This window comes from Solenopsis invicta, chromosome 12 (genome assembly GCF_016802725.1).
Source record: "Solenopsis invicta isolate M01_SB chromosome 12, UNIL_Sinv_3.0, whole genome shotgun sequence".
Lineage (NCBI taxonomy): Eukaryota > Metazoa > Arthropoda > Insecta > Hymenoptera > Formicidae > Solenopsis > Solenopsis invicta.
The window spans coordinates 6,094,432-6,117,370 of NC_052675.1; the positions used below are offsets into that span (position 1 = coordinate 6,094,432).

Consider the following 22,939-nt stretch of genomic DNA (forward strand, 5'->3'; position numbering starts at 1 on the left):
GAGGACACGCTTCGATTTTAGATACAACGTTATTTTGAGAGGGCCTCTGTGATTCACAAAAATGGACATTGAATTACGTAGCCAATGTCCATTTTTCACGTCGGTAAAATCCACGTTTAGATGATTCTCAGCTATGTCCATTTTTACGGTTCTCTTCCGTGCTAGGTATGTGCAGGAGTAAGAAACGCGTCAGTTGAATAAAGACGGATAATGGATCTCTGTTCGTCTTCTGTTTAGACCATCGGTTAGGCTGAAATCACACGATGCGTAATAGAGCTGCGGGATAGAGAATGCGTCATTGAAGCGACCAATCAGCGCTATTCCGCTCTTTTCTATTACGCGAGTTTTGTCCGCTATGTACACATGGTGCGTCAAAGAGATGCAAAGACACATCCAGGATAAATATAATTTAGAAATTATTATTTTTTTGTTAATAATTTGCTTATTAAAATAAAATATAATTTCTTAAATTGTAAAAACAATTATCACTGTTATAGTATTTAATATTTTGTAATAAATACTTATAAATTTAAAATGATTTTTTGATTGCTTTCACGCATTTATGGTCATTTTTCCGCATCATGTGAACAGTGCACATTGAAAACATGCGTAATGCGTATTGCGTCATTGCTTCAAAACTTTATCTTGACAGCTGTACTCGCACATTTTTATTTAATTATTAGTTTGTATCCACAAGTTTATAATTAATTTTTATTATGGATAAAAAGTTAAAAATGGTGACTGAATCTATTACACATTTATTGCAAATAGACTTGAAAACTTAATAATGTGTACTTACATTAGAATCTGTTTTATTCGTCTCAATATATTCTTTATTCGTCTCTGTCATATCCATTATTTAATTAACTTAACAATAATCTAACCTTGAAATACGACGGTTTAGGACGTAATAGAACGCTATGACCGCTATGACGCACATCAACGCACACTCTATTCCGCTCTTTTCTATCACGCAAGCTCAAAGAGCGGAATAGCGCTGATTGGTCGCTTCAATGACGCATTCTCTATCCCGCAGCTCTATTACGCATCGTGTGATTTCAGCCTTAGAGAGAGAAAGTATCGCGGTAGCAAACACGGCGATGTTGGCCTAGTTTATCCGTAGAGAACGGAGTTTACACCGAGCACTAGATACGCGTATACAGTGCGTTGTATTGATGCCTGGGGTACCGATTTTAGGGACCACGTTTCTTTCTTGATTATTTTTATATTCATAACTGAATTCTGCGGTGATCGTTGACAGCAGCATTTGGTCATGAACATAAAAATAACTAAGAAAGAAACGTGGTTCTTAAAATTGGTACCCCAGGCATCAATGCAACGCACTGTACTAACTCGTAACTTTCTATTAAATTATCTTACTTTTGACGATGCGTGTATATGTATACCCAAGGACTTTGATTCTGTCCATGGGGAAATGTTCCAAATTAAGAAGTCGCTATCTTTCTACATATTTACAGTTTATGATTAACGTAACGACCAATAAACTCTAGTTGTTTCATTAATCATGAACTGCAAATATGTAGAAAATGGTGACTTCTCAGTTTGAAAAATTTCCCCATGGACAGAATCAAAGTCCTTGAGTGTACAGTCGTAAGCTAAAAGGTTGCAACACATTTTCTTCGATGGTTTTTGGAATGTAAACTTGCTCATCAATCGGCGAACGTAATTGGTTGGATCCACAGGTAAGAACCAATTACGTTCGCCGATTGATGAGCAAGTCTACATTCCAAAAACCATTGAAGAAAATGTGTTGCAACCTTTTAGCTCACGACTGTACATGATACATATATTTAATTATCTCGATTCATATTGTACCAACTTAACATACTATTTTTTAAATTTATTGCCGAAATTAAGATAATTTAATAGAAAATTACTAGTTAGTACGCGTATCAAGTGCTCGGTATAGTCCTAGTTTACACCGAGCACTTGATACGCGTACTAACTAGTAATTTTCTAGTAATTAAATTATCTTAATTTCGGAAATAAATTTAAAATATAATATATTAACTTAGTACAATATGAATCAAGATAATTAAATATATGTATTACGTATACACGCCTTGTCAAAAGTAAGATAACCCAAGCAACATTAGTGGCTATTTGTCGACTGTAAAGCCTGCCGCAGACGATACGTTTTTCTTACTGGATTTCTAATTGGATTTTCTTACTTGCTACCGTACGGGCAATGGTACCGGCAGTGCTACTGGCCATGGCTTCACACGGTGCGAGTTTTCGTACGGGCTAAGCAACTGAAATTTGTTTCATAGAAGCGGCACGCTTAAATATGGATGAGATAGATGAGATGGATGAAATTATTGCAACAGTTGTACATTGTCGTAAAATTGCATTATTTTTAATTATTGAAAAATTGCGAAAACGAAATAAATATCGCCGACGTTTATGGAGTCGACAGTCAATACATTCTTTAATGCCTCACTTTTACTGTGTTTATTATGGTAATTTGGAGGGTTTATCGCATATAAACATGGTTCTTATTAGTAGGCCTCTATTAAACATAAAATACTTTTTTTGGACTATTTTGAAGTCTTTTCATTTCTGCACGATGTTATGTTTGCGAAGTGAATTCACGTTTGAACTTTGACAACACTTCGACAGTATAACCTGGTATAACCCAATATAACCTATAAGACTGCGTCCTGATTGGCTTTCACAATAAACCAGTACAGAATCACGTAAGAAAAATAGGACATGATCTATTACGAAAATCCAGTACGCGAGCCAGTAGCGTAGCCCGTAAGCTACCCATTTCCAGTACGGGAGCACGTAAGACTGCTAGTATAGGAGCACATAAGCAATCTCGTAAGAAAAAACGTATCGTCTGCGGCAGGCTTAAGTCGACTTTTTTCAGTCAATTATTTGCCGACTATTGCAGTCGACTTGATGCTGACTATTGCAGCCAGCTATTGCAGTCCTGCAGTCTATAACCTATATATTCCTTGTTTTTATTATTCTTATTCCATTCCGGTGAGTGTGAACAAGTGTAAATTTCGTAAATATTTTTATTATTTAGTGCGTAGACAAAAAACAGAAGTATATAGCGTTCGCGAATAATCCAACTGCAAGTTAAGCGAATATTAATTATTAATATCAAATAATATAATTACATAAAGAATTTATATTGTTTTTTTCAACTTAGGTGTGGTTCAACAAAATATTTGTTTAATTCTGATTTATTCTGCAGTACAATCGTCTATATAAACAAATATACCAATTTGAAAATTGTTATTTGTTATGTAGTTATTTATAGGTTAATGTTAATAATGGTCCTCGCATGTGATAATAATTTTTGGTTATGTTCGTTGGCTGCTCGATGTCGTTCCTTCCAATTATAACATTGCTGCTTTGTTCCCTTTTGCACATTCAATTTTAACAATATTGTTATATATGCATTATTTAGAAAATCCTTTTTTACTCGTAAATTGATATAGGCTTGATGTTAGCTGAACAAGCAGTTTTTGTGTTAGGATGAAGACATAAGGAATATAAAGTTATAAAAATTAAACATGCTCTTATTAGACCTTCATTATTATTGAAAAACATACATAGTTAACTTAAAAAACAATAATATAAAAACATAAAAGTAGATAGAATATTAAATATACATATGTAAACATACTTAATATTGTCTACAGAAGAATCTTTATATGCATTTCTGTAAAAATTATATATTTATTTCGAGCTTTATACTTGTGTCCTCATTAGCTCTTCTGTATATTTATAAATCACATGGAAAAGCAATTAGCATAGATTTAAGATACAGTAATCAGCCAATCGTGTCTTGAAATTTTAATGATGTAGAGTCCACTTTAAAAGGCAATAAGTAAAAAAAAACACATAATTTGCACGTATAATTATAAATTGTATATTGTTATTATTTACTAAAAGCCGTTCGGTTTTGTATATACATATATTTTATATTTTATTATATTTTTTTTAATTTTGTATAAGTTCTTTTTTTTGTTCTTTCTTTTTTTTTGTTCTTTTTTTTAAATTGCAGCACCAGTCAAAAATATGAGAACACCTGTGAAAATATTCCTTAATAAATCAATAGCTTAGCATGTAATTATCATACAGAAATTAATAAAAAATTAATTTGAAAAGGAGATTCTGAGCTTTTAAGTCACCGAGCTTGTGCTGCTATATCTATTTGTCTTTGAACTCCATTCAATTTATTAACGTTATCTTTATATTTTTTTCTTTTTTTATTTCAACCAGCTTCCTGTTTTCATTACATTGATTAAGATGAAAATTGTAAAAGGCTGATGGCTAGAGTATATGTATTATTGTTTAATAAAGATCTTTTACAAGAACATAAAAAGATACAGAATCATAACATATTAATAGCTTTAAAATATAAAACGTCTATCATGTTACAGTTCAATAAAATTTATGATAAGCTACAAATTACGTAAATGTCATAAGCCGAACATCTATCCTATACTCAATCATAGTGTATAAATCAATTGTTACTACAGATGCCAAAGGCTTTTCAAGAGTTATCTAGACGGCAAAAAAATCGCCGTCTTTGTGCATACGCGAGAGAAGACAGTACTGACACATCTGAAAATAAAAATTCGGACACTATTAACGCCAATGAAAAATGCAATTTGACAAAATCATATGAAGAGCTCTCAGTAGTACCTGATGATGAGACTATTCATGATGTTAACGATTACAATATATTACCTGAGGAGAAATGGATTGATGAGGAGGATGATTACATTTGTATTGTAGAAACTGTTATGAAGAATAGCGAGGCGACTATCAGCGAGATAGAATTATTGATGCAAGATTGGCTACGACGAGCTGGTGACTGATTGCGTTTGTTACTTGCACAAAAATAAATATATTTTATATATATAATAATTATATTTATTGTTTTTTCTTTTAGTTTTTTAGTTTTTTTTTCTACATCCGTATCTAGATATATTATATATTTCCACCAAATATCTATTTTCATTATGCAATATACTTCAATTCTATTTATATTGTTACACATAATTACACAGTTAATATAAATTAATAATAACAAATTTCACTTTTGCCCAATATTTTTCCCATTTTCACATATGTGACTTACAAAAACGGTTTTTTACATTGGTAAAGTTTAATGACAAATCTGCGAGTATTGCTTACTACAAAAAATCGCTTAAACTATATATGTATGTATGTGTGACAATAAAATAAAATATTGCAAATACAATGAAAATAGAATACAATTTTTAAAAAGCATATCCTTATGTCGATTACCAGTCAATTTGAAGTCAACTTTTAGTCAATTTTATGTCGGCTGTAATTATTCTGAATTTTTATTGAATATATTGACATCCCAGCTAAAACACAAAATGTTGAAGTTATCAAATCATAAACTAATAAAAAAATAATTATTTTACTATTTGGTAACGTTTACATTGTGTTTTAGTTGAGATGCCAATATATTCAATGAAAATTCAATAATAATTACAATCGATGTGAAATTGACTAAAAGCTGACTTCAAGTCGACTATTAAAGTCAGCAATTAAAGTTGACTGACAGTCGGCAAGAAACAGTCGACTAAAAGTCGACTACACTGGTTGTCTAAAAGCCGGCAATTATCGGGACATTTGTCGGCTATTAGTCGACTATAAGCCGGCAATTAGTCAAAACTTACAGTCGACTGTAAGCTTTTTCTGCCGGCTTATAGTCGACTAACAGTCGACTCAATGTTGCTTGGGTAAATTAATAGAAAGTTACGAGTTAGTACGCGTATCAAGTGCTCGATGTAAACTAGGCCATAAACTCCGTTCTCTACGGATACCCTCCTCTCGACTCCCCTCTTGCCCATCTCGTTTTCTGCGCTACGTTTTGGCCGTAAAATTCAGAAAGTCCTCTTCGGACCTCCGCGCCGCCAGCTGTCAGAATAACAGATATAACAATTTTAAAGGTACCATTTATTTGCTAGTGTTTGCATGTTTTTTTGTTTCGTTTGCATATTAATTAGTTTAAACAAAAAATCAGAATTAAAATTTGGACAAATTTGGACAAGTAAAAAGCCGTTTTAGCTTTTACCTCGTGATTTCCTGAATAATTCAGTGTCAAATCGTTTGCTAGTTCCGAATATATAAGTATTATTCTAATTATATCGATAAATAATATAATAATTCATTTATTAATAAAAGGAATTTTTATAGTAACTTTAGCCCTAGTAACCTTTTAGGTGACTTGATGTGCATGCGCTAGTTTTATCCCCAGTAAAATCTGTGGGTGGCATAAAATCAAAATTAAAATTTGGACAAAGTTGAACAAGTAAAAAGCCGTTTTAGCCTTTATCTCGTGATTTCCTGAATAATTCAGTGTCGAATCGTTTGCTAGTCGTTTGCTAGTTCCGAATATATAAGTATTATTCTAATTTATATCAATAAATAATGTAATAATTCATTTATTAATAAATGGGATTTCTATAGTAACTTGAGCCCTGGTAACTTTCTAGGTGATCGAGTCACCTGAGTCAATGAATTAGTACATTATTTATCGATATAATTAAAATAATACTTATATATTCGGAACTAGCAAACGACTAGCAAACGAACACTGAATTATTCAGGAAATCACGAGGTAAAGACTAAAACGACTTTTTACTTGTCCAAATTTGTCCAAATTTTAATTTTGATTTTTTGTTTAAATTAATTAATATGCAAACAAAACAAAAAAACATGCAAACACTAGCAAACGACTAGCAAACGAATGGCACCTTCAAAATTGTTATATCTGTTAGTCCGACAGCTGGCGTAGCGAAAGTCCTCTTCGGATGATTTCTGGGCAGGGACGTAGGGAAGCCAGAACGCACCCACTCTTTATAAATGTTTTATATTTTGTTATATTTATTGTAAAAACGTACATTCAAGGACTTTGATTCTGTCCATGGAGAAATTTTTTAAACTGAGAAGTCGCTATCTTTCTACATACTTACAGTTTATGATTAACGTAACGACCAATAAACTCTAGTCGTTTCATTAATCATGAACTGCGAGTATATAGAAAGTGGTGACTTCTTATGGCTCTTGCAGACCAGGGCAGCGATCATGTAATTTCGAGCGGAATTTTTCACTTTTCACTTTCCGCTCATTCTGATTCCGCGTGAACTTTTTCACGAATCACAACGATCACGTAACTTAAGAGGTGAAATCACTAAACACAGATTAAAGGGATTATGAAAATAACTAGACCCATATAGCCGCGATATTACCAAAGTTTGAAACAGTCAATCCAAGACAGTCGACGGAACAATGCAGTAAATAGAAGAAACAGTAAATAATTACAATGCATGTAACAAGCAAACAAAAAGAAATGTTAGTAACATCATTGAAGGCCAAGCTAGAATTAGTACGAAGACGCTTAAATGGGAAAAACAAAAGTCGACGGAAAATGGTTAGTTAAATTAGAGAATATTATAAGTAAAAAACTTAATATAAGATAAAATTAATAATAAGTAATATATGTTTAGATGGAAAGTTGGGATGAAATTGCTAATAATATTAACGCGCATGCAATAGGTATAATATATACATACATACATACATACATACATACATACATACGTACAGTCGCCTGCATTATAGTTGCGACACTTTTTTTTCAATGATTTTTGGAATATAGCCTTGCTCATCGAGCGGCGAACGTAATTGGTTGGATCCACAAGTAAGAACCAATCACGTTCTCAGTTCTCGTTATAGTTGCGCGTTCAGAAACGCATCTAAAAAATAGTGTCACAACTATAATGAACACGACTGTATGTACAGTTGTGTTCATTATAGTTGCGACACTTTTTCTTAGATGTGTTTCTGAACGCGCAACTATAACAAGAGCTGAGAACATGATTGGTTCTTACTTGTGGATCCAACCAATTACGTTCGCCGCTCGATGAGCAAGGCTACATTCTAAAAACCATCGAAGAAAAAGTGTCGCAACTATAATGAACATGACTGTACAGTCGTGTTCATTATAGTTGCGACACTTTTTCTTAGATGCGTCTCTGAACACGCAACTATAACAAAAGCAGAAAACATGATTGGTTCTTACTTGTGGATCCAACCAATTACGTTTGCCGCTCGATGAGCAAGGCTACATTCCAAAAACCATCGAAGAAAAAGTGTCGCAACTATAATGAACACGACTGTACACCCACGGAATTTGATTCTGTCCATGGGGAAATTTTCTAAACTGAGAAGTCGCTATCTTTCTACATACTTACAGTTTCTACATACTTTCTACATACTTCATGATTAACGTAACGACCAATAAGCTCTAGTCGTTTCATTAATCATGAACTGCGAGTATGTAGAAAATGATGACTTCTCAGTTTGAAAAATTTCTCCATGGACAGAATCAAAGTCCTTAGGTGTATATACGTGCATACATACATACGAGTACATACATACATACATAATACATATATACATACATACATATATACAGGGTGATTCAGAACGACCCATGTGTCCCTGTAAAGACGTGTTCTTGGATAAATTCTGAGACGATTTTTCCTGTACGAAAATTTTGTCCGACGCTTACTTTTTGAATAATAAGAGGATAAAGTTAGCAAATCACGGGCCGTGTACACATGGTAGACAAAGGCGGCGCAACTCACCGTCCGACGCGGGCGCTTATCCGTATCGGACGGTGAGTTGCGCCGCCTTTGTCTACCATGTGTACACGGCTCGTGATTTGCTAACTTTATCCTCTTATTATTCAAAAAGTAAGCGTCGGACAAAATTTTAGTACAGGAAAAATTGTCTCAGAATTTATCCGAGAACACGTCTTTACAGGGACACATGGGTCGTTCTGAATCACCCTGTATATATATATATATATATATATATATATATATATATATATATATATATATCACTTTATCCTTGTAAAATATATATTAATAATTATTATTAACAAGAGGAGGAGGTCTTCAATATTGAAGATCCACTAGTGGCACTCAGACTGTCATCTATTGTGCTTCATATATTAATAATAATAATAAATAATATAAATAATATATACACATATATCCAGATAGCCAAATAAGAACTTGTCATTTTGCTATCATGCGTGCTACATTTTCTCATGCATTTTGCTAATGCATCCTAATTTCAACAATCTAAGAATAAGGTGCTTTCACAAACTATCTGCTGTTTTACAATCACGTAAAATCTTTATTAACTGACGATGTGTCTGCCTTCCTATTAGTATACTCAGTTCCACATTTGATTCCTATGTTAGAAAATTGACAAGTTTACAACACACATGAAGTGCATTAATATCCCAGACAAAAAGACATCTTAAAGACTTTTTAAAGATGTCTTGCATGTCATGCAAGATATCTTAATAATTGTCGTAAAGACATCTTTTAGAAGTCTTTTAGAAGTCTTACGCAACAGTTTTAGACATCTTTTCGATATCTTGAGATATTTAAAAGACATCTTGAAGATATCTTTAAGACTTCTTTACAATACCTTAAAGGCATCTTGAAGATATCTTTAAGATATCTTAAAGATATCTTTAAAACATCTTTACGGTATCTTAAAGACATCTTGAAGATATCTTTAAGACATCTTCAAGATATCTTTATGATATTTTTATGATATTTTAAAGATGTCTTAAAGACATCTTGAAGATATCTTTAAGACATCTTTAAGATATCTTTATGATATTTTAAAGATGTCTTGAAGATATCTTTTAGATCTCTTTAAGATATCTTTAAAAGACGCCTTGAAGATATTTTGTAGGGCTGAGTGTATTTCAAATACAAAGTACAAAATATTAGTATACTTATATTAGTATTTGAATTACAATACAAAATACTGGCAATATTGATTTAAAATACAAAATATAAGTTGTACTTTGTATTTCAAATCAAAAGATTTCTAATATTTTGTATTTTATAATTTAAATATTAAGATTGCTAATATTTTGTATTTTGTACTTGAAGTACCTTTTGCCCAGGCTTGATAATGCAGTAAGCCTTAAGCCTTAAAAAGTTGATCAACCATTATAGTCAATTATTCTCCTCACATTCGATTGTAATCATCCCATGGTCTACCGGCTTATTTAAACTTTACTACACCAATTTATAATAGAACCTAAACCTAAGCATACATCGGATATAAAACACGTTTTGGACGCAAAGAAACTGTTTGTAAGACAATAAAACTGTTAGATCATAATAATCACTTATATTATATAGACGTACGTAATTATTTTAGTAGTAATTACTTATTATAGTTTTTTCCTTATAGTAATTAATGATATTAATATTTTTTTCGTCACGCCATAATTTATTTGTATAAGGAATTTGTATTAAATTAAAGAGATAATAAATTTTGTTGTAAATATAATTTTAATAGAATTCATTATACATATTTTAAATCAATAAACTGGATAAACCAAAAATATATTTATATATCAAAATGTTACTTAGAATTATTGACTCGGTTTTTATAAATACATAATTGAACTTTCACATATAAATATAGCGTATAAAATTAATATTGCGCAATGAACTAAAAATAAAAATGAGTATATCTTAAAATATTACTCAGTCAGAATTATTGTCATTTTTTGAAATACTTATTGTACTATCGTAGAATACATAACAGTACATACATCACAGTAACATTGCACAATAAACAAAAAAATACACACATATATAAAAATATTATATAAAAATATTAGTCATGTCATAGTTATTGTGCTTTTTTTTAATAATACCGCATTTTATCACATAACAGTAACACTGTACAATAAACAAAAAAAGATAAAAATCTGTATATAAAAATATTAATCATATGTTATAAATTGTTGGCTTGTTTTTTTAAGTAATATCGCATTTTATCACTAACGTGTTGAAACCATCTTGTAATGTGTTTCTTAATCTCTGCAATACTATTGATTTTTCCATTATCTTTGGCATTAACTACACCTATAAAAAGATTAAGTATTAATATGAAATCAATAAAAATAGAAAATTGCATTTATTGTATACATAAATATATAAAATGTTCAAAAAGCCTTTCAAAAAATTGAAATTTCTCATATGTTGTAAGCAGGGATTGGAAGTAACGAGTTATTTGTAACGGCATTACCGTTATAGTTACTTTCTTTTGGTAACAAATTAATAATGGCGTTAATTTTTATTTTTTGTAACTGTAACGGTAACATAGCTACAGTCTAGTAACGATAACGAATTTAATAGTTACTTTCATCGTTACTTTTTAATTTATAATATAATTTTTAATCTTCATTATTTAATCAATATTCATAGTTCGTTGTTATATTATATTTAAGATTGTTTTGATGAATAATTGTAAAATAAACCAATCACAGAATTGTATTAGCATAAAAACGAACTTTACAGATGTCAACTTTTGTTTAAAGTAAATAGTAAATTAATACCGATAAAAATGTAATACTATATAAAGTAAAACATTTTCATGGTTTAATTTTTACATTACATTACAAAGTAAAACATTTAGATAAAAGTCAAACCTTTGTGACATAATTATTTAACTTCCTATTAAAAATATCAATAAAAAATGTATGTAGTTTATATTTAACAAATTCTATATGAATCTTATTCAGAAAATTCTATATAATTTTTGTAGTTTTATTTATTTTAAGAACTGTAAGTTTAGAATTATATAAAAATTTTAAACACAATCTAATTTTATTTTAAAATTAAAAAAGTAACAACAAAGTAACGAATCGTTACTATCTATGTAACGGTAACGGTCACGAGTTAATTTTGAGAGTCTAACGAATAACGATATAATTAGTTACTTTTTTGATTCGGTAACGAGTAACAATAACAAGTTACTTTTAAAAAGTAACTTTCTATTTCCTGGTTGTAAGTACCAAAAAGCATACATTTATGTATATACGAAGGATACATAAACTATGATAACTTTCTTAAATAATTAAAAGCACACATTAGTACTCTTTACCCTTCTTCAGCGAGACATTGTTCAGCGTACACGGTAAACAAGAAACACAGCGATATAAACTACACGATAAGAAGAGACCGAAAGAAGATACACGTACACGCGAATAGGATAAAGTTATTAATACGCGACACAAACTAATAAAAAATATATTACACAAAAAAAATAATATACGCGCGAAATAATAATACAAAGAAATATAATAACAATAAAAATATATGCAAACATACATAGTAAGAAATAATAATATGTACAGATATAAAAATATATAAAAATAAAAAGTCCGGTAATAACAATAAGCACGCTTGTATATCACATTCCCGCGAGACAACTTGCGTACGTGTAAAAATAGATAGAAATTAAGTATTGTTTACTCTTCTTCAGTGGTACATTGTTCTTAATATGTTATTACAAAGATGCACGCATTATTATATCCCTCATAATAATCATGTTAGCATATATCAAACTGTTTTAATGTAAAAACATATATTAATTACTCACTATTTATAATGTGAATAAACAGAGTATCTTTAATAGCAACCGATCCTTTGGCACCGGTCCAAGACATTTTGTGCCCTAATTCATATGCCATTGTATGTGTCAAGATATTGGAGATTATTTTTTGGCTTGTATCACCACCTATTTGCATAATAGTTTGATTCTGTAAAAAATATTCAAATAGTATTATTTAAATATGAAAAAAGTACATGTTCTTGATTTCATAAAACTATCTCACATAACAAAACTTGATCCCAGGGATATCCTGCGGATGTATGTCAAGGGATTTCTAATATCCTGAGGATGTGCTTAGATAAACTTAAAAGGTCCTAAGGATATCCTGTGGATGTCTGAATGTCCGCTATGTAGAGCCTTAGGATATCGTAATTCAGATATCCTCAGGATGTCTTTGGATAATCAAATTTAATCCTGAGGATGTCCAATGGATGTCTTAAAATAACTTTTAGGACTTTCTAATTCTATAAATTTTTCCAAAATATTTACATAAATGTTATTGCACCACATAATTCCAATAAACAAAACAATATTTTTGTAATATTTTATAAAACGTTTTTCGCAAAAAATATCTTGGGAATTTTTTTTCGGAAATTCCAAAGCGGTCACCCATCCAAGTTGTGATCCCGATGGGCGATGCTTGACTTCTACGACTGCTGCAAACTGGAGCCCTCGTGATGATCTGTGAACACTTTATGTTAATACATTTATATAACTGATAGATTAGGTGAATATATATTCTTACAAAGATGAACCGTATAATTAAAGCATATTATTTATATAAATATATATAAAATTATAGTTTTTTTAGTGATTTTTACAAATGCGAAATAACATCTGAAATAACTTCTGTTATTTGTTTAAATAAGAATGCAACTAAAAATATATGCCAATATAATACAATAATTAAATTAAATATAAAAAAATTATTTAAAAAAACATTTAAAAAACATTTAGAAATATTGTTTGCTTATTGGGATGTAAATCGAGGTTTTTCATTCATGGACTTATTTTGTCTATTGATAATATTTATTTTTCTCAATAGTGTTTAAGATAGAAATTTCGAACTTTCAAATCAAAAAAGCACAAGTTTTAAATAGTTATGCTATTCAGAAACTTAAGTATTTACATATAGCTCAATGGAATAGTCCTGCAGATGAAAAAATGATAGCAGTTATCAAAATCATACGCGTTTGACGTGTTTTTAATCCAGACGGCAAACCTCGTAGCGACGTCCTAAGGACGTCCTTGAGATGTTGTAACGCTCTAAACCTATCCTACTCACGTTCCTGGACATTCAGAACGGATTCAAGGTCGTCCTGAGTACGTTTTATGCTGTTAGGATTTGTATATTATTAGTAATAAAAAAATTTTTTTTTTCAGATCAGAATAAGATACTAAGGACTTTAATGGCAATTACAAATGTCCTAAGAACATCCTATGGATGATTTTACATTTTGGATCAGAATAGGATCAATCCGATCAAAATAGGATATCCTAAGGAGATTCATTGCTATGTGGGATTTCAGCCGGTGAAAAATTATATACGTAAAAAAAGTGTAGAAAACATAAAGTGTACAATAAGTAATAATACTTACAAATAATTTACGAATTGCTTCATCGTTTTTTAATCTATTATTAAATTTCCAAAATTCTTTTATAGATAATAATGGGAAATCGGGCAACAATGATATTAAGTCATTGTTTTCGTTTTTGATCTCGTTATTTGGGAACTTCTCTTTTAAGATTACGATTAGTTCCTTCATTTTTGACATACACTTATTATATTGTTGTTTTCTTTTAATTTTAAATTTATGAACTTCTTTACTTAAATTATCCATTTTATCCCACAATATATCTGCCATAGAACAAACGTATTAAAATTTGAACATAATGTAGGTATACTTAAAATTTGTTTAAATTAAATATTAATAATTGTTTTAAAAAGAATGTTATGTACTCAAAGTCACATTTTCTTCAATTTTGGAAAGTAATGTTCGGTTAATATTTTTTTATAATGTGTAATATTTAATGACAATACACTTACAGTAAATGTAAATTAGACACAACTCGGAAGAAAGTTCAACATAGCAATTGATATTTGTGCAGTCAGTACAATGTCATATGTTTATTCAATTCGATGAAAAACATTATTACAGAAATATATAAATTAAAATAATCTGTAGGAAAATTGAATCAAGAAAGATTTTCAGTAGGCTTAGAAAAAGCCGCTATATCTTTATAAGATAATTATAAGATAAATCAAGCACTAAGAAAATTTAATGTAGCAATATATATTAGAGTCCCTAACAATGATTGTTGCTTCAAATATATACATATATATATATATATATATATATATATAGTTTCTCATAAACAGGCAACTGGGGAAAAAGGATAGGTTAGTGGCTCTGTTCGTGGACCTGAAGGCGACATTTGACTCCGTAAACAGGGAAACGGTTATAGGGGCAATGAGGGGGAGAGGAGTGAGGGCGGGACTGGTGGAGAGAGTGGAGGAGTTACTAAGGGAAACAAGGTGTAGGGTGAGGGTGAGGGACGAAGAAGGGGGAAGTTTTTGGACAGCGAGGGGGGTGAGGCAGGGGTGTCCACTCAGACCTATGCTGTTCAACCTAGTGTTGGCGGATTTGGAAGAAGAGATGAGGAAGGTGAGATGGGGAGGGGTAGTATTGGGAGAAGAGAGGATATACTCCTTATCGTACGCGGACGATATCGTCCTGTTGGCGGAGGAGGAAGGAGAAATGAGGAGTATGATAGAGAGGTTAGAGTGCTATATGGACAGGAAGGGGCTGGAGGTGAACGCGGGAAAAACGAAGGTGATGAGATTTAGGAAAGGGGGAGGGAGATGGAAGAGAGTGAGATGGAGATGGAAGGGAAGGGGGTTAGAGGAAGTGAAGGAGTTTGATTATCTGGGATACAGGTTTCAGACGAACGGGGGGCAGGAAGCACATTTAAGAGAAAGGATAAGAAAGGCAGCAAGCGCGATGGGACAGGTATGGGGGATTGGGAAGAGAAGATTTGGTAAAGATTGGGGCAGGAGGGTATGGTTGTTCGATAGGTTGGTATGGACAGTGATGGGTTATGGAGCAGAGGTGTGGGGGTGGAAAGAGAGAGAAGGAATAGAGAGGGTGCACGAGAGATTCTTGAGATGGGTGTTAGGGGTAGAGGGGAGGACGCCGGGTTATTTGGTGAGAGAGGAGCTACAGAGGGAGATGATGAGGAGCAGGGCAGCGAGGAGGGCGTGGGGCTTTGAGAAAAAGTTAGAGGAAGGGAGGGGAGGGGACTTGGCAAGGAGGTGCTTGATGGAGATAAGAGGGAGAGCAGAAAAGCAGAGGGTTTGGTCAAACTGGGAAGAGGAGAGAAGAGAGTTCTTTCAGGAAAGAGGAGTGGGGGCGGGAAGAGTGGGAGGATGGGAGGAGGAGGGGAAAGGGGTGTGGGAGGAAGTCGAGAGGAAGGAGAGAGAGATGCAGGAGAGGGAGAGGTGGGAGAGAATAAGAAGCTCCAGGTACAATAGGTGGTATGGGGAGGTAAAGGGCAAAGGCCTGCCGGTATACCTGAAGAAGGGCTGGGGAGAGAGTAGATGGAAGAGGGTAGCGAGGTTCAGATTAGGGAACGAGATAAGAGAAAGGATGTATTGGGGAGGGGCGGAGGAGAAGGGATGCAGGCTGTGTGGAGGAGGGATAGAATCATGGGAGCATGTGTGGGAGGAATGCAGAAGCTGGAGGGAGAGGGGAGGGGAGAGTTGGCAAGAGGTATTTAGTTGGATTCTGGGGGAGAAGGGAGAGGGAGAGAAATGGATGAGAGAGTTGGAGAGGGAGAGGGGAGGGGCGGGAGGGAAGGAAGAGGGGTTCGGACAGGGGATATGGGGAGGGGGGAGAGGAACGAGAGGGAGCGAAGGAGGGGGAGGGATGAGAGGGAGTGTGTGGGGGGCGGAAGTATGGATGTGTGTAAGGGATGAAAGTGGGAATGAATGAATGGGAAGCCTGAGAACGCTGTTATAGAATGTCAAAAGAAAGGAAGGCAAGATGGCACAGTTGGCTTGCGACGGAAGCGGAGGTCCTGGGCGTGTGTGTGTATGTTGTGGGCGCTTTAGGTTTAAGATAGGTTAAGATAGTCTTAAGGTAGCGTTTAAGCATAGGTTAAGGGTTGTATCGCATTTGAAAGATTGTAGCCCTAAGGGGATCAATAAATATATATTATTATTATTTATTATATATATTATATATATTTATTATATATATATATATATATAGGTATATATATATAGTTATTGTTACGTCTGGCGAGAAAATTTTTATTTTTCCGCGCCATCCGTACTAATAATAACCCAATCAGAATCCGGAAACATCCTCCGATCAATTAGATAAATCCCGCATCAGTCGATATCGCTCGATTTCAAATCTCATACGGCTTGGCTACATCGTGCCGCCCCCTCGACGCGCAACACCCGCGAGCGTCCATCGGCGCGAGACAAACATCGTGCGCGCCGACCCCTCGGCTCGCGACCCCCTCTCATACCGCCAAGCTCCGCGCGCTGGAATTCTATTCATCCTTCCAATTTAATATGAAATATTAAGAATGGCAAATTTATTATTATCTAAGCGTGATCCACTCATGGACGCTTCCCACTGCTGCACCATGCAACTCAGATTGAAACAACTCTAAAATCACGGCCAATAAAAATGCCAAATAATTTTGAATCAGTTAACCTCCTACGAACGATAATTAAACCTTAACTTTTTATACGTAAAACTATTGCATGTGCTTGGCGCTATCGCCTCGCACACTCTCAATTCTAATATACATTCTATTAAATTCTATTAATTTTCTGAGCACTGGATTTCGCGTCGGGGCTTGGTATGCGGTGCCCCCGCGAGTCGCGGTCCCCGGAGAAGTCTACAAGCGCTCGCGCGATATAGGCGCAACCTGCGCGGTCGCGGAACGGGGCGGGCTTCTAAGGGCCACACGTTACGAAAAACTATCGCTCCGAATTTTCCGCGAACCTGAGGAATCGTCCCGCGACACCTCTTGCCCATATCCTTGCCTATACGAGGTGTGTTCAAAAAGTATCGCGAATTTTGTGTTTTTTCAAAAATTATTTATTTATTCATGAATATCTATTTTGTCCCCTTCAAAGTAATCCCCATGAGATATTATACACTTGTGCCAACGGTTTTTCCAATCTTCGAAGCACTTCGAAAAATCTTTTTTTTTTTATCTTGTTCAGCTCCTCCTTCGATGCCGTCTTTATCTCGTCAAGCGTAGCGTAACGTCGTCCTTTCATGGGCCTCTTCAGTTTAGGGAACAAGAAAAAGTCACAGGGGGCCAGATCTGGGGAATACGGTGGCTGCGGCATCATTAGTGTGTTGTTTTTGGCCAAAAAGTCGCGCACAAGCAACGATGTGTGAGCAGGGGCGTTATCGTGGTGCAAAAGCCAATTTTTGTTCTTCCACAAATCCGGGCGTTTCTGGCGGATTGCTTCGCGCAAATTGCGCATAACTTGCAGGTAATATTCCTTATTGACCGTTCTACCCTGTGGCAAGAACTCATGATGCACCACGCCCCTGCAATCGAAGAAAACTGTCAGCAAAACTTTCACATTCGACCGAACTTGGCGCGCTTTTTTCGGTCTTGGTTCGTGCGGCAGCTTCCATTGAGATGATTGAGCTTTGGTTTCCACGTCATAACCATAAACCCACGATTCGTCACCAGTTATGACCCTCTGGAGCAAATTTGGGTCGTCGCGGACAGAGTCCAACATCTCATTAGCAATGTTCATGCGATGCTGTTTTTGGTCGCAATTGAGCAATTTTGGTACGAATTTCGCGGCGACCCGTCTCATGCCCAAATCATTGATAAAAATCGAATGGCACGAGCCAATCGATATGTTTAGGTCCTCAGCAACTTCTCTAACGGTGATTCGACGATTGGCCAATACCATTTTCTCCACTTCATTAATTTTTTCGTCTGTTGTTGAAGTGCTCGGGCGTCCGGCACGCTCTTCGTCGTTCACATCTTCTCGGCCTTCTGAGAACATTTTGTACCACCGATAAACGTTGCTTCGGTCCAAGGTAGCTTCTCCGTATGCCACAGTCAACATTCGGAATGCATCCGCGCACTTAATTTCGTTTTTCACACAAAATTTGATACAGGTTCTTTGATCCATTTTTTTGAATAGGTAAAAATCGAAGACGATCCAAAACACGTGCAAGCAAAGCAGCTGTCAACAATTAAGTGAACATTCAAAATGGCCGAACTTGTCGGCATAAGTGAGAGACATGAGTACCAACATAACGCCACAAAAAGATCGAAATTCGAATATACGTAACCCGCGAAAATTCAAAATTCGCGATACTTTTTGAACACACCTCGTATAAGGAGCGAAATCGGAGCTCGAAATTCAGATCAGTCTTGTTGGTCGAGTGAGATTCGCTGCCATCGGCGACCACCAACGTTCAGACCTCCAGGTACGATCTCAGCGACGGGAGGGTTTTACTCCTGACGAAGACGTTGGTCTTCGGGGTGGCCCCGGTCGGATCGCCTCTTTTCCTCTCCCTCCTTTCCACCAGAGATCCTGAGGGTTGAACCTCACCTAGCACTAGCTAGAGTGTGGCCTCACTCGTTTCTCTGCCTCCCTCCCCCTCCTACGGCGTCGAAGAAGACTCGCTAACGCGACTCTTCGACGTCTCCTCTCTCTCTCTCTTTCCTGCGGCGTCGAAGAAGACTCGCTAGCGCGACTCCTCGACGCTTTCACCGTCCCCTCTTCTTCCATATAATTTCCACCTTTAAGGGAGGCGTTCTAACGAGTGACCACTCCGACCCAGCGGATTCGTCATTCGTAACAAATACTCGATCACTAATTTATTTTTCTAAATCTCGTAGATCTTTTATACTGAGCTCTCTCTCTCTCTCTCTCTCTCTCGCGTTAAAGTCGTCCATTCGGAAGATCGGTAAGTTACCCGCTCATTTACGCATTCACGTGGCAATCCTTCTCCCATATTAACTCTACCATGCCTCGTTTGAAGCACATATGGGCAAACGTAGGGCACACCGCGCGTACGCCGGCGGCAGAAAGCGCTTCTTTCGCAAGATGACGTTTTACCCGCAACCCCCATATGTAACCATCTACTATTCCGTAATCACGAAAATACATATACATATTCAGTTTAATCATTACACGCTCTGTCATTCATTTAATCCCACGCCAAGCTCGAGCACGCACGCTACACCTCCAGTAGCGTTAATAAAACGCTACTACATTTTCTAAACCTACTAATAATATATCTTTCTACAATAACTCCTATTTCCCATACAAGGAATTTGTCGCGTATCCGGCCGTGTTATCACACGATTCGGAGCCGCGACTGGTGACAGCTGCCTTAACACCAAAACTAACCAACGAAGCAGATCTACGTTCCGGGATCGCAACCTTCGCGAATCCGCGGACGTAACATTATTAAAGCATCAAAAATGTCAATATTCTTATTGATGAAATCTGTTAAGATTAGCCTATTATTCTGTTTTATGTAAGATGACTCATTATTTCATCCTGTTTGAAATTCAAGGAACTTAACAAGGATAAAATGATACATGCGTATCATGCATATAAAACGGAAAATATATAAAAGAAGCTTTAGAATATCACACCAAACCACATATTTGTTTCGTTTGAAGTTCAACCTTTGCAAAATGTCAAACACAGTAATAGGAGTACAAATAAAAGCACAGCAACAAAATCCAATGCAACGGAATTCTATATATGTTCCTCAATCAAAAATTAGACTCGTTAATATATTAGCCTTATTTTTATTAATATTGACATTTTGTAATGAACTTAAGCATTATTACATTTCATGATAAACCAATTTACTGACCTTTGATGAGGTTAATATAATTAAGTTGCTCTTAAACTTAATTATATTAGCACATTTCCCTTAGTTAATTTTTGGTACTCGTAACGGATAAACAATAAACGCGTCCACATACGTTTGTTGCCCCAAACGGACCAACGGACTTCACAGCAGATTCAACCAGACAACGACGTCAATGACGGCCACGGAACAACGTTAGGTTTCTCGCCATGGACATAGAAATATAGGGACAAAGAGCATTACGATGCGGGTGGAAGCTACTGCGGAATGTTGCGACGAGGTAAAGTGTGTCTAAGTCTGATTGGCCGTTACCGTGCGCGTGCGCAAGTGGAAGATGTCTTTTACGAGATTTCTTAAAGATATCTTTAAGACATCTTTTAGAGATGTATGAAAGATGTCTTTTATGAGATGTTTTGAAGATATCTTTTAGACATTATTTAAAGAAGTCTTCAAGATGTTTTGTTTAAGACATTTTTTAGATGTCTTGAAGATGTCTTTTTCAAGACATCTTTTCCAAGATGTCTTTAAGATGTCTTTTAGATGTCTTGAAGACATTAATGCTGCGAAATGTTTACTGGGATTTGTCAGATGCGCTAAAACTACTTGGTTATCTAGGTATATGCTAATCTTAACATGCATAAAATTAATATTTTTTATAATCTTTTAGACATGGAAAGATATTAAATCATATATATTAAAAAAGGAGGCAAAAAGGCAAAATCACATGCAAGGAACAGGAGATGGTCCCAGTATAAATATATCTTTTACCACTTTTGAAGAAGAAGTTTTAGAATTCTTAACACCTGAGGCAGCTGGGCTAAAATATATTCCTGAAGGTGGTATCAATTTAACATTAAATGAAAATCAAGAAGTAAAAGAAATAAATGTGCAAACAATTGAAGAAGATATAGGAGTAGATATGGAAATAAATGAAAATGCAGAAAATATATTACCAGACATATCTATTAGGAGTACAAATTGAAAACCGCCGTTTTTTGTCAAAATTTGAGGATTGATTGTTGAAAAATGGTTACATACTTATTCTTGAGAGTATTGTCCATCGCTGGCCACTACTTTCTCCCACCTTTCGGGCAGCATACGAATCCCGCGTCAAAAAAACTGCTCGTCTTTTGCGGCGATCCACGAATCGACCCAGTTTTTAGCCTCTTCGTAATAATGGAAGTGCTGCTCAGCCAGGCCATGCGCCATTGATCGGAACAAGTGGTAATCTGAAGGGGCGATGTCAGGAGAATACGGCGGATGAGATAAGACGTCCCATTTCAATGTTTCCAGATAGGTTTTAACGACCTGAGCAACATGTGGCCGAGCGTTGTCGTGCAGCAACATCACTTTTTCGTGTCTTTGCTCGTATTGTGGCCGTTTTTCCTGCAATGCTCGGCTCAAACGCATTAGTTGTGTTCGGTAGCGAGCTCCTGTGATGGTTTCACCCGGTTGCAACAGCTCATAATAAATCATGCCGAGCTGGCATGATTTATCCCAGCAAATACACAGCATGAGCTTCGAGCCATGGATATTTGGCTTGGCCGTCGATGTTGATGCATGGCCGCGGTAGCCCCACGATTTTTTTCGCTTTGGATTATCATAATGGATCCACTTTTCATCGCCGGTTACAATACGATGCAGAAAACCCTTCCGTTTTTGCCGTTGGAGCAGCTGTTCGCACGCGAAAAAACGCCGTTCGACGTCTCTCGGCTTTAATTCGTATGGCACCCAGTGTCCATGCTTTTGGATCATTCCCATGATTTTCGAACGATGTGAAATAGCTTGTTGAGTCACGCCCAATGAATCTGCAAGCTCCTGTTGCATTTGAGATGAATCTTCATTCAGTAATGTTTCCAATTTTGCGTCTTCAAACTTTTTCACCTGTCCGGGACGCTCCTTGTCTTCTACGCCGAAATCACCACTTTTGAAGCATTGGAACCATTCTCGACACGTTCTTTCACTAATGGAAGCCTCACCATAAGTTTTTACAATCATTCGACGCGCCTCAGCCGCAGATTTTTTCGAATTGAAGGCAAAAAGCAAAACTTCCCACAAATGACGCTTATTGGGCACAAATTTCGACATTTTCGATCACAAAAAAATATATAACGCCGATAAAAATTCACAACTGCAATGATAAGGAATTGTTGCCAGATGCCCAACCTTACATTTAAAATTTTTGATCTAACGTTTGGCGCCAGCATTTACCGCTGGCGCCATCTACTGGAAAACGGCGGTTTTCAAATTGTACTCCTAATATACCTGAACCTGAACCTGAACAAAACTATAGACAAATACAAAAACGAACCTCAGTTCTAAATACACGTAACATAAGAACAGGTAAATTATTTAAAAAACACAAATATTTGTTAATACTTAATCATAAAAAAAAAATATTAAAAAGAAATATTCGAATTTCTATAGGAACTTTAATGCATCAGCTATCCAGTGATATATTAGAAATACAAAAAAAAGTACAAATTAAAAAAAGACAATTAAAGCTTATGAAGAAAACTTTA

The 22,939-nt window shown here is 35.1% G+C and overlaps 3 protein-coding genes and 1 long non-coding RNA gene across 5 annotated transcripts; 3 read left to right on the forward strand and 1 right to left on the reverse strand.

Annotated features, from left to right (window-relative positions):
- The first annotated feature begins 2,749 nt into the window (after positions 1 to 2,749).
- LOC120359174 lies at positions 2,750 to 4,914 on the forward strand. Its single transcript, XM_039455876.1, has 2 exons — positions 2,750 to 3,009; positions 4,521 to 4,914. Exons 1-2 carry the CDS (start codon positions 2,926 to 2,928, stop codon positions 4,860 to 4,862), a joined length of 426 nt encoding a protein of 141 aa, XP_039311810.1. The 5' UTR covers positions 2,750 to 2,925; the 3' UTR covers positions 4,863 to 4,914.
- A 5,487-nt stretch (positions 4,915 to 10,401) lies between these two features.
- LOC113002996 lies at positions 10,402 to 20,559 on the reverse strand. 2 transcript variants are annotated; one of them, XM_039455875.1, is made up of 4 exons: positions 20,421 to 20,559; positions 14,127 to 14,386; positions 12,517 to 12,676; positions 10,402 to 10,997 (listed from the first exon to the last, which is right to left on the reverse strand). In XM_039455875.1, exons 2-4 carry the CDS (start codon positions 14,367 to 14,369, stop codon positions 10,867 to 10,869), a joined length of 534 nt encoding a protein of 177 aa, XP_039311809.1. In that variant the 5' UTR covers positions 14,370 to 14,386; positions 20,421 to 20,559; the 3' UTR covers positions 10,402 to 10,866. The 2 variants fall into 2 exon arrangements, with proteins under 2 accessions (XP_039311809.1, XP_039311808.1); XM_039455874.1 differs by lacking the exon at positions 20,421 to 20,559 and having other exon boundaries at positions 14,127 to 14,426.
- On the forward strand, positions 20,495 to 21,433 carry LOC113004021. The gene is made up of 2 exons (XM_026135954.2): positions 20,495 to 20,697; positions 21,085 to 21,433. Exons 1-2 carry the CDS (start codon positions 20,662 to 20,664, stop codon positions 21,397 to 21,399), a joined length of 351 nt encoding a protein of 116 aa, XP_025991739.1. The 5' UTR covers positions 20,495 to 20,661; the 3' UTR covers positions 21,400 to 21,433.
- A 1,123-nt stretch (positions 21,434 to 22,556) lies between these two features.
- Positions 22,557 to 22,901, forward strand: LOC113005597. The gene is made up of 2 exons (XR_003269536.2): positions 22,557 to 22,760; positions 22,845 to 22,901. It is a non-coding gene; the product is annotated as an uncharacterized LOC113005597 (long non-coding RNA).
- The last annotated feature ends 38 nt before the right edge of the window (positions 22,902 to 22,939 follow it).

Bases quoted from the DNA above. Each gene is read 5' to 3' on its own strand.
- LOC113004021 (XM_026135954.2), top strand. From the start codon at position 20,662: ATGCGGGTGGAAGCTACTGCGGAATGTTGCGACGAG. The intron at 20,698-21,084 runs GTAAAGTGTGTC...ATAATCTTTTAG, and splicing joins CTGCGGAATGTTGCGACGAG to ACATGGAAAGATATTAAATC.
- LOC113002996 (XM_039455874.1), bottom strand. From the start codon at position 14,393: ATGGCAGATATATTGTGGGATAAAATGGATAATTTAAGTAAAGAAGTT. The intron at 12,677-14,126 runs GTAAGTATTATT...TATTTTTTACAG, and splicing joins AAGCAATTCGTAAATTATTT to AATCAAACTATTATGCAAAT. The intron at 10,998-12,516 runs GTGAGTAATTAA...ATCTTTTTATAG, and splicing joins GTTTATTCACATTATAAATA to GTGTAGTTAATGCCAAAGAT.
- LOC120359174 (XM_039455876.1), top strand. From the start codon at position 2,926: ATGCTGACTATTGCAGCCAGCTATTGCAGTCCTGCAGTCTATAACCTA. The intron at 3,010-4,520 runs GTGAGTGTGAAC...TTGTTACTACAG, and splicing joins ATTATTCTTATTCCATTCCG to ATGCCAAAGGCTTTTCAAGA.